The sequence below is a fragment of the Onychomys torridus genome, chromosome 10 (assembly GCF_903995425.1).
Source record: "Onychomys torridus chromosome 10, mOncTor1.1, whole genome shotgun sequence".
Taxonomy (NCBI): Eukaryota; Metazoa; Chordata; class Mammalia; order Rodentia; family Cricetidae; genus Onychomys; species Onychomys torridus.
Genome location: NC_050452.1, coordinates 30,637,759 through 30,649,134, shown reverse-complemented (window position 1 = coordinate 30,649,134; position 11,376 = coordinate 30,637,759). Strand labels below are relative to the sequence as shown.

The window sequence follows — 11,376 nt, the reverse complement described above, 5'->3', positions numbered from 1 at the left end:
TGTCTCCCTTTGTTGCACCCCGTTGTGCCCCAAGTGCCTGGAACTCTGGCTGGCCAAGTGTAGATGTTCCGTAAACACCCCGAGAAAGGCAGAGAGGATAGAAAGAGGGAGGGAGAGGAGGATCTTGAGTGGCTGGGAGTCACTGTGAAGGAAGGAAGGGGTCTTGGAGGTGTGACTGCGCTCAGGACATCCTGGTTTAGCCCGGCCCCGGTCCGGCCCAGAGCTGCGGTGGCTCCCACACGGCCGGCAGGTGGCGGTGCTCCCTTGGCTGCGTGGCGGTTTTGAGTCCCCTCCTCCCGCGCTCCCTCCCTCCCGGCTCCTTTCTCTGCGCTCCTGTTCGAGCTCCCAGCGCCCTCCCGCTCTCCCGGCCGCGGTGTCGCCCGCACCACCCCGCCGCTGCTTACCGGCGACCATGGCGCACCGGGGAATCCCGAGCGCCCCGAAGCGTCCTGGCCTCACCTTGCCGGCCCCAGGCTCCCATGCTCCGCCGCCGCCACGCTGGCCGCGCTTGTGGCCGCTGCCTCTGCCGCTGCCGCTGCTGCTGGTGGTGTTGGTGGCTGCCTGCGGGGCGGCAGGGAGCTCCCTCGAGTCCGGGCGCTTGGGTCCCAGCGTGCAGGTCACCCGGCTGCTGCACGCGGGACCCATGGAGCCCGGCTATATGGAGGATCTGCAGACACGAGGATCTGAGCCCAGCGTCCCGAGTCACGGTCCGGGTCTTGCTTCGGGTCTCAGCGCAGATGGCGCCCCAGCTCCGAGCAAGGGGCGCAGGGCGCGGGCGGCGCCGGTGGCCGGTTCGGCTTCGCGCGCGCAGGTCTCGCTCATCAGCACGTCGTTCGTGCTCAAGGGGGACGCGACGCACAACCAGGCAATGGTGCACTGGACAGGAGAAAACAGCAGCGTAAGTGACCTCCGCGCGCCCCTGGCCCTGCCCAAACACCTCTGGACACTCAGGGAGACCACAACAGCCCCCTACTTCCGGACCACCCGCGGTCACCCCGGCTGGGCTTTCTTGGCGACTTGGGGGATGCGGGTCACCTCAGCGGCGCCCCCACTGGCTTCTGGTTATGGGTTACTTTTGGAAGGGTACTCAAATTTGTGAGACTCAGTCTCACTCAGGTGGCATTCCCGAATATCTGGGGACCCCAAGCGTCCCTGGCCTCTAGATCTGGGCTACGGGGAAGTCCCTAGAGTCTTCGGGATCGGGGCAGCATGACTCCAGGTCCTTGAGGGCCATCCAGCTCTGTGCCTCGTGGATGGTGGGTCGCCCCCACACTGCACTGCACCCAGCGGCTCCAGTGTGCACCTCTGGAATTGCTGGCTCTGGAGTTCTTACGACCTGATCTACACTGATCTTGGGGGCCAGGATATCCCTGTCAGTTCCATGCCCTGTTCTAAGACTCTTAATTCTAGGATTGTTCCTCCGTGTCCCACGGCTGTCTTTGGTCTGCACGGACCTAGGAGTGTTTAACGTTGTGAGGGGCTTTTAGCTCGGGCTGCCAACTCCCTGCCCTTCTCCCATACTTCTCCTTCTGACTGGAGACTTCCAGCATCCTTCACCCTCTCACACACCCAGATCTAGGATCTACTCCCCCCCCCCCCCCCCCAGCGTTCCTGTTTTGATAGTGTACCTCAGGGGCTTTGTTTTTCTTGTTTAAAGGCCATAGTCTCTCTGTCCCTTCTAGGCAGTCCCAGGTGTATGCACACCAGGTTTGCAAAAAATGTGCTATCCAGGGAAGTGTGTTTTCATGAAGAGGGAGCTAGGAATCCCTTCTCACTGGTCCGCACCACTGTCCACTCACACTTTCTACTTACCCTCCCCCCTCCCCCCAGCACACACTCCCGGTAGCTGACTTCACCTCTTCTCTTTATCTCCCAAGTTTGGAGGAAATACACAGGGCCAGAGTGCCTGCGTGTGCTAGGGGTGGAGTGGACGGGTCTCCTAACTTGGTTGTCAGGGGCTGCAGACACTTTTACCCCTGTCCCCTCTCCTAGCACTCTTGGTGACTGCCAGGAGGTTTCCATTTGTGCTGGAGAAGGGACAACCAAGTGGCCTTGGCTGGCCCAAAGCCCAGTCCCGCTGGCTCCTCCCCCACTGACTGGCTGCATCCAGGATGCAGGTGCCTTCCCTGGTCCCTAGTTAATGGCATCTCTAGGAAGACTAGCAGCCCTCGGAGGGCAGAGCTAGTGCTGTGGATGCATCTGGCCAGCAGGGGGCAGTCAGGGTGCTGATCAGAGTGTCTCACAGAAAAGGTGGGTGCTTCTCTCAAGAAGGGTGTGGAGGTGCCCGCTATCCTTCTCACCTGAACCTTGAGCAAGCCCTCAAGCTCTAGGTATATTCTTGGTCCCACTCTTTCGGGGCTAGCTAGTACCTGAAGATAAATTGTGTCCCCTGTGCCGTAGGCTATGTTCTTCAGGACTGAAAGGCAGCCAAGAAACCAAGAACTGAAAGGAACAGAAACACATTGAGAGTACGCTCCATGCATTTGGAGTGTCGGGGTTGTGGATCCTGCTAGCTTCCTCTTGTCACTTTGTCTCTTAACTTCATGGGAGGAGGGTATGAGAGAAGAGAGGGAGACACTGTGTGTGGGAGGAGTCACAGGAAAGGGGACCAGCTGTCTCTAGAATGGGTTGGTGTCCCCTGAACCCCATCTAGGCTCAGAGCCTGGCCCCTGAGTGACCTCCTTGGAGAGTTGAGGATGGAGAATGACTGGCCAAAGAGTTGGAAAGGAGCCTTGAGGGACTCTCTTTGGGAGCCATCATGACATGGGGGCAGGTGTAAAATGTAGACAGTAGGTCCCAGCCTGGCACTTAGGCAACACTTAGCTGAATGTGTGTGGGACAGCGTGGAAATGGTGCCCGGGCATCTGACTCAAGCCTTTTCCCTCCTCCTCACTCATTACACTCAGCCCTGGGTCATAGGGAAGATGGGATGGGATTCTTTCCAGAAAACCCGGCCCCTCGTGGCTGGGGATGCTCTCAGAGGCTCACCTTGCCCGAGAGAACCCAGGAATGGAAAAAGAAGGGTGAGGACTGCCCGTGAGAGCTGCTTCAGTAAACTGGCCCCCCTCGACGCGGTTCTCTCAGATCTGATCGTGCACAACACATTCTTGGCACGTGAAGTGGAAGTGTACTGCTCCCTCCATGCTCAGTGTGCAGCCCTGGGGACAAAGATGAGAGCCAGCACCGTGTCTCTGTGAGCTTGGATGGGAAAGGAGCAGACCGAGGGACTCCTTGCTGAGCGCTGTCCCTTGTTGAGTGCTGTCGTTCTGAAGTTGCCTTTCTGCTGCCTGCCCCTGCCCTCTCTGCAGATGCGGTCCACAGCCGAGCATCTGCTCCACCATGTCAGGTGCTTTTCAAAAATAAGAGCGTCGGGGGAGGGGCACACTCTCAGAAATGGCATTAGCGGCATCCCGCTAAGGGATGGGCTGAGGGATTGCGGGACTCAAGCTGGTTCCCAGACAGTCCCTGTGACTGCAGCTCTGGGAACATATGTGAGTTTTCCTTGCAAAGGCTCGATTCTTCCCGCTCCCATGGAGATAGGGAAGGGGACTCTCTTGGAAGTTCAAACAGGGCCTCTCCAGCTGACGTTTAGCTGTGGCAACACATTGTTATATGTGAGATGAATGCTTCATGGGAACCGGCCATGGTTGCCTCTTGATAGACCCAGATTGCGCTGTGCACACAAGGCCCTGCATCTCTCCCCACACTGCCCTTGGAGGCAGTGAGGTTATACAAAGGCAGGAAATAGACCACAGTCCTGGGCTCCACCTGAGGGTGGTGGTTTCTTGTTAGCCTAGTAGGAGTGTGAGGTACTGTTTTTGGGGTAATTGCTTACTTAAGCACAGTTGTTCCCCGCCACCTCCCACCCCCCCTCCCCACCTCCTTTTCTTCCCACAAGGCTCTTGCATTGCAGCTTTGGCTCATGGTTCAATTTGGATGTTAGCTTCCTACAGCCAGGGCCAATCTCTGTTCCTCAGGGTGACCATTTACCTCCCTCCCTCCTGCCTCCCCCTGGGCTGGGTCTCCCAGTAGTGGTGGTGAGTGTTCACAGATAATCCTGGGCAGATTAAGCACACTCCACCCCAGGCATCTGGTTGGACTCTCGTCATTTTGTATAAATGCAGAGAGCCCAAGGTGGGTCAGAGGGTGGGTTCTCTGCGCTGGAAGATCAAGGGCAGCCTATCTGCCTCAGTTCCTTGTACAGAGAAATCATGGCTTCTGCCTGAGTTATATGGGAATTCTGTCATGACCCCTGCTACAGGTCAGATTCCTTGAGGGCAGGTGCATTAGTTTGCTCTAGCTTTGTGACAAAGGACCATGACAGCCTGGGCCCTGGACAGCAGGCTCCTTTTGTCCCTTTCTTTGCACCTGGGATGGGCTCATTCCTTCCAACTGGGACACTGTCATTGGGTCAAGGCCACCTTGACAGACTCATTATAATGGAATCACTGTTAGACGCTCTACTCCAGATCCACCCAAATTTGGAGGTCCTGGATTAGGACTTCAATTTATGAACTTTGGGGGAGGGGCTGACACCCTTCAGCCCCCAAGAGCAGGGAGTAGGGTCTCACTTGTCATCCTCTGAACAGAGCCCCTGGAGCTCAGAGCCATCTGGTGGGAGAGACGAGGTGGACAAGCAGGCAGCTACGAGAAGGGTATCACCAGGGAAGATGGTATAGAAGAGGTGGCCTCAGGGCTGGCTCAAAGGATGAAGTCATTGGAGCAGATGAGAGAGGGAGAATGTTCTAGCAGAAGTGACAGCCTGAGCGAGACCCGTGAGGTAGGAATTTGAAGGTCACACATGCCATATAGAGACATTGGATGCGTTGTGTGGGAGCAGAACCCCGAGGAGAGAAGTGGGGAGGAGAGTAATTTTGCCCATGCTCCCCAGATGTGTAGCTGAAGAGCCTGTGGCAATGTTGGGTTGGTGAATAATTAAGCTTTGGAACCTGCTGGGCTGGGTGTGTCTCAGGCTCACCTTCTAGCCTTGGATCCTAGGTCAGATGGAAGAGATGCTCTGGGCCTAAGTCTTCAGCCTGGAAAGGGGGACTTGCAGGTTCGTAGGTTGCTTGGACAAGGGTCGGTTTGTCCATGTGAAATGCTTAGATCAGGGCATGATGTGTAGCTAGACGTTAGCGTGACACCCAGCCCAGGTGTGGCCAGAAAGAAGTGCAGGGTTGAGGCCAGTGAGACTCTGTGCTGTTGAGGTTGTGCCTGGGATGTGCTGGGGAGAGTAAGTCTGAGGGAGGTGTCCAGGTTAAGGATGAAGGGTGTCCTGTCAGCCTCTCACTTTCTTCAGTGCTGGGCTCTGAGGCTCCAGGCCAGTCTCCACCTACTGAGTCCTTCTGAGATCTGAAATGAATGGGTTCTTACTGGCACAAAGCTGACTTATAGCTTTGCTTCCTACAACTGTGGTTTTGTGGTGTCCCAGCTAGAAGCATCTCAATGGCTCCTGGGCATTGCAAGTTCCTGAGTTCAGGGCTCCGGGGAGCCAGTCTCCAATTGTCCTGGGGCAGGAGCAGAGGCCTGTCTTCCCATGGACGCTGAGACTGGCAGCCTGTAGGTCCTGAGCATTTGTCTTTGCAGCCACTACCAAGGTGTCCAGTGGCCACCCAAGTGAGACAGAGACCAAGGATGCTGTGGCTGATGGAGAGTGCCTGTCACATAGGCTGTCAGGAGCTTGCCACTGGCATGTGAGCCTGTCAGGACCTTAAGTCTAGTGTCTGGATGAAGAATGAGGAGAGAGACGGAGACGCCTGTGCCATGTGACAGGTGACAGTCACAGAGCAGTATGCTGTGACATAGAGTAAACCACAGGTGCACACTCTGGGGGCCTCCTGTTCTGTGCTGAGGGTACCCCAGGGTCCTGTGCTGAGGGTGTCCCGGGGCCTTGTGTTGAGGGTACCCTGGGTTCTGTGCTATGCAGAGTGACATTATATGGAGGGATCACAGGTGCTGAGGGACCCTGCCAGAATCTGTGTGTGAGCGTGACCACTTGTATACTGTATAACATTCTTCCCAGGAGATGGGGTGGGTGGGGGACTCTGGTGACACTGAGAGCCATTCTTGAGGGCAGGGGAGGCAGGCTGCATTTCCCGTTGGGCCCAGGCTGACACTCAGGGAAGTGAGAAGGCTTTGCAGCCTGTTGGATGACATCTTCCCATGTAAACATTTGACATCTAGTGGGAGCATCCCAAGAACCCCAGAGCCTGGAGTTCACAGACACTGGGAAGATGAAGGGGTACAGATGGAGTTTGGGGAGAGAGGGGACAGCTCATTTTAACTGTGGAGGAGCCTGAGGAAAATTAAGTCAATTGACCAGGGCAGTGAGCTAGGTGTGGGGAGCATCAGAGGCCTGGGTGGGAGGGGGCATTTAGGGTTGACGGGGCTGCAGCAACCACCCCCCTCCACACACACAGTGCATGCCACCGGAGCCCGGAACTCTTTCAGAGATTTCCTGGCTGGGGTCTGCAGGAGACTATTGGCTCTGGCACCACCCACTTCCACCTCCCCCATCGGGCACCTTCTTTGGCTGGAGGTGGACCGCTGCCTTCCTTGACAGTCTCCAACGTCAACAGGTGTGGTGTCACTGTGGATTGAGGTTCACCCACACTTTGTGTCACCCCTGGGCATTTCAGGTCTGATCTGTTCTTGTCCCTTCTCAGGATCCTTGATGGTCCCAGCCTCACTCTCCCAGTACCTCCCATGGACCCTAAGGTCCTATCCTGCTTAGTTCTCTACTGGGCGACCCAGAGTCCAGAGACCTGCCTCTGTGTGTGTGTGTGTGTGTGTGTGTGTGTGTGTGTGTGTGTGTGTGTGTGTGTGTGTGTGTGTGTGTGTGTATGTGTGTGTATGTGTGTCTGTGTCTGTGTCTGTGTGTGTGTGTGTGTGTGTGTGTGTGTGTGTGTGTGTGTGTGTCTGTGTGTGTGTGTGGTGGACTGGGCTGAATGGAGGGCTCGTGCCTTTAGCTCTTGTGTGCAGGACATGCATGGCCAGGAGGGCCACAGGAGCTATGCTTGGGAACCTCTCATGCTCTTCTAGAGCCACTGAGCTCCAAGAGTTTGAATTCTTGGAGGAGGGATGAGGTGTCTGCTCCAGGCCTTGCCAAGGACTGTCAGCACTGGGTAGGAGGAGACTGGGCATGCAGAGTGTGAGCTGGTGTGAGCCCCCATGTGGTGGGACCCATGGCAAGTGTCAGCAAGGGGGGGAGGCTGAGGGGACAGTCGCTAGTGTGAGCTCCTGTGTGGTGGGACTCATGATCTCCTTTCAGCCTCTGGTCCCGGGGACCCTGCCCTGTCCTCCAGGATGTCCACTTGTCTCCCCGTTAACCCTGGGCTTTCATGCCTCTCCACCCTCCGTCAGAAGCTCACCCCTCCAGTGACTGCCCCTGCTGAAAGTGTTTACCCATGCATCCTTGCTTTCTGGGGCCTCAGTTTCCTCATCTGTAACACAAGCAGCAGTGCCAGGTGATTTCCAAATCTCTACCCACCGTGGACTCTGTGTACATTTAATTTATTCATACTTTATTTATAGATGTGGTGAGCAGGACTGAAGAGTGGGAGGGCTTGCAAGGCCCAGGCCTGGTACACACAGCTCCCTCTTTCTAAATGCTGCTGTAGGTGCAGGCCTTAATGCCCCAAGGCTCCAGTGTGGACTCCAGCAGCAGGCCCAGCCAGGCTTGCCTCATCCTGTTCTTGAGTGAGGACAGAACATCCCTGAGCCGGCTTGGCAAAGCATGGATAACAATTCCTGTGTCAGGCTGGTAGTCGGGCCTGAGTACCTGTGTGGAGCCTGGACAGCATGGGTGGAGCCTAGGCAACATGTTGTCAAGGCTCTCTTCCACTTTCCAGTTTTCCAAGACCCTGACGTCACGTCCTCATTCTTTTCTGGCAAGAGTGTAGGTCCCAGGCCCCAGTAGCTGTGGACTCAGCTAATATTTGCTGAGTGTTTCTTGTGTAGCTGGCAGGGTTAATTATCAGGGCTGCAGCACGGAGCCCAGTGAAGCAAAGACCTTGCCTGGTGAGATGCTGAGTGGCGACAGAATTCTACCCAGAGTGTCCTCAGGGCTGTGTGAAGACGTGGGCAGGGGAATTTGGTAGGACTTCCTGGAGGAGGTGCAGATGGAGCCAGTCTGAAGGACGAGGAGAAGAGCCTCACCCGGCCTGAGGAGGTGATTGGAAAAGTCAGGATATTGAGGCCAAAGGGATGTGAGGAGATGAGAAGCCTGGAGAGTTCACAGGCAGAGAAGGGAGACGTCTGCCATCAGGAAGCCTGGCTCGGAGGTGCCAGGACAGCCCTTCAGCAAAGTTCCTGACACACTTCACACACCCACTCCTGCTTTAATGAAGGGCCTCTTTAGTTTGCAGTTGCAGAAGGTTCCAGAGCACATTCTAAAGAGGTCATAAATTAGCTCGTCCGTGCACCCCTGTAAATTAGCTTGTGCATGCACTCCCGCAGGGTTAGAGTGCAGTCTGTGGCTTGCACAGGCCTCTCCAGAGTTGCCATTACTCCATGATGATGAATTTCCAGTCAGGCCAGGACTTGCCAGGGAGTGATGTAAAGAAGCACAGAGTTGGAACACCTGGAAAACCAGCTGGGTGCCTTCATGGGTGCCTGAGCTTTCAGGCTGCCTTCTGGTTGGAGCCCTCTTGGACCCATACTCTAAGAGGGGCTTCCTTATCAACCCTTGCCCGGGGCCGACTTCTGCTTCATCATCTTGATGGCCTTCTCAGGGTCAAGGGAGGCTGAGCCCTGAGGATGTAATGATGTCACTAGGACTGCTACTGGGGACATTATCTTCCCTCTGGAGGTGTAGGGAGCAGGACTGTGCTCTGTCCCTCAGGACTCCTAGTCTGTAAAATGTGGATAACAGGCTATTTTAAAAATCTAACAGGCTGATTTTTGGCCTGGGCACTATGGGCATCCACAGGGTGCATGCTTGTATTGGATCATTTCATGGCTGCCTTGGCTATGGGAAACCCTTTCAGGCCTTCCTGGACCTGCCCCACAAGGCTGGAAACTGAAGATGCAGATGTCTGGCTCCCCCAGTCTGTGTAGGTGCTGGGTGATGATGATGGCAGGTGCTTGGCCTTTTCCGAGACACCCTAGGATCGCTGACACTTTGCAGTCCACAGAGTGCTCATCACCCTGAATCCAATTAAGCTCCATCCATCATTTGAACATTGACTAGGGCTACCTGAGGGTGAGCAGGCCCTGGAAAGCTAGAAATGAGAACTAAAAAGTCCACCATTCTTTGAAGGTGGAAAAGCTCCTTCCTAGCTGGTGCTTCTGTAGCAGTTGGTTGCTTATTTGCACAGAAAATTACAATCATTTAATTAGTTTCTCCTCACACCAGCTCGAAGGTCTTAAAATACCAGCACTCGCCTTCCTTACTAATTTTCTTGAAAAAACAGATGATTTGCTCCAATGTCGAGCTAGCCTCAACTTGAGCCCAGCACGTCTCTTGCGGATGCCATTTCCTGATGCACATGGATAAATCGAGTTCAAATGAAATCAAGAAAAGTGCCCAGCCAAGTGCAGGCTCCTGTGTAGCTCAGCCTGAAGTTCTCTTTGAGTTTTCTTGCCCTTGTGTCTATTGTGAAGTATCAGCATAAGTACCATTGCAGAGGCACAGAGGAGAGGTGGCCTGTGCCAGTGAGGGTCGCCTCCTGCCTCTGCCTCTGATGTAGTTTGACTTTATCATAGCATTCTTCTCTGTTTCATAGAGTTCTGGATTAGGGACAATAGAATGAATAACCATAGCCACATCTGGAAGCCTGTGCCCCCTCATTATAGGGACGATACTACCGTGTCATTTACAGCTATGACCGATATGCGTACAGTTGTCCTCAGGGCTTGCTGGGCACAGTCATTAAGGGTCCAAGCATGATTTGAATTTCATTAGTCCTGAACGCAAGCTTTCTCTCTCTTTCTTTTAAAAATATAAGAAATATTTTGGGGCCATTGAGATGGCTCAGCAGGTAAAGGAGGCAAGCCTAAGGATCAGGGTGAGATCCTGGGAGCCTCTGACCTCCACACACACATCACAGCATGCACAAAGGCACACACATGCACACATATAGACAACATGAATAGGAAGTGTAAATATTTTTTTTAAATAAATATTTTTATTTTTCTTGACTGTGATTTGAATTGTGGTTACATAACGTATTTCGTTGTGCCTATTTTTAAATGCACAGCCCAGCAGCATTAGGGCACTTGTGTTGCTGTGCAACCATCCCCACCTTTCATTTCCAGAATGTTCCCCTCCCCCCCCCCCCCACCGAAACTCTGTCTCTACTAAGTGCTAAATCCCCTAGGCCTGGTAGTCATCACTCTGGGTTTGACAGCTCTGGACCTCACGTGAGTGGGAGCTACAGTATCTGTCCTTTTGTGACTGGCTTGTTAGCCTCATGTCCTACGTTCATCCATGTTGTGACACGTGGAGCCATGTCCTCTTGCGGGACAGTATAATACTTCATTGGATGGATGGACCACATTTTGGTCCCCATTCATCCTGATGATGGATGTTTGAATTGTTTGCCTGTAGTGAACGAAGCTGTGAGTGCAGACCCACAGTAACCCGTTTAATCCTGGCTTCAGATCTTTGGGGGTATTTGTTTGGAAATAGAACTTCTGGGTCACAGGGTGACTGTTCAATTTCTGGATTGAGCATGGACTTGAATGGGAGCAAGGTCCCTTTTGTGCTGCCTTGAATTTTGACACCTGCCAGGTTGGTGTATGGCTGCAATCCTTAAGAGAACCTTGAGAGTGCCATGGCTTGTCTGTGCCCAGGAAGGAGGGTAGCACAGCTGTTGCTGGAGTCAGTGTGCTTCTGATACGCAAGACAGGCTGCTGGCAAGCCCAGGACATCTACATCCATCGCCTGTGTGATACAGAACTGGACTGGTGTGGTGTTGGCCCAAGGGTGAGAATCATGGAGAACTGGGCTGGTATGTTGTTGGGCCAAGGGTGGGCATCGCCATCCTGAGGTGGAGGTTTCTTACAGGTATTGTGGAAGCTGCAGGTCACATTTCAAGTTCATACCCCCTTCTCTTCCTCCTGGCTTTTAGGCATTTTTCCCTATTGACTTCCTTATTGACCAGCTAAGTAATTCAATTTTCACTCCGTAAAAATAAAGCACTCAATAAAAATCCCTATGTTTTTCTCAATTTATTCCCATCAATACCTCTTAACCCTGTTGGAGTTTGTTGTCTGATTTATCATTTGATGGCTGAGCAGGGCATTTGGGTGTTTGAGTCCTGCAATGCAAATACCCATCTCTATGATTTGAGGCAGCTTCTGGGTATCCACCTTCCTCAGAGTCAGGCCCTGAGGGGAGCCCCAGCACAGTGTGGAGTTTCCTGGCTTGATGGA

General features: G+C 54.0%; 1 protein-coding gene across 2 annotated transcripts in view; it reads left to right on the top strand.

Annotated features, from left to right (window-relative positions):
• Nucleotides 1-295: 295 nt before the first annotated feature.
• Nucleotides 296-11,376, top strand: part of Sorcs2 (sortilin related VPS10 domain containing receptor 2) — a 379,471-nt gene continuing 368,390 nt past the window's right edge. For both annotated transcript variants that reach the window (XM_036200422.1, XM_036200421.1), the window contains exon 1: nt 296-898. In XM_036200422.1, the coding sequence (XP_036056315.1) occupies nt 413-898 (486 nt within the window). In that variant the 5' untranslated portion in view covers nt 296-412. The remainder of the gene's footprint in view (nt 899-11,376) is intronic.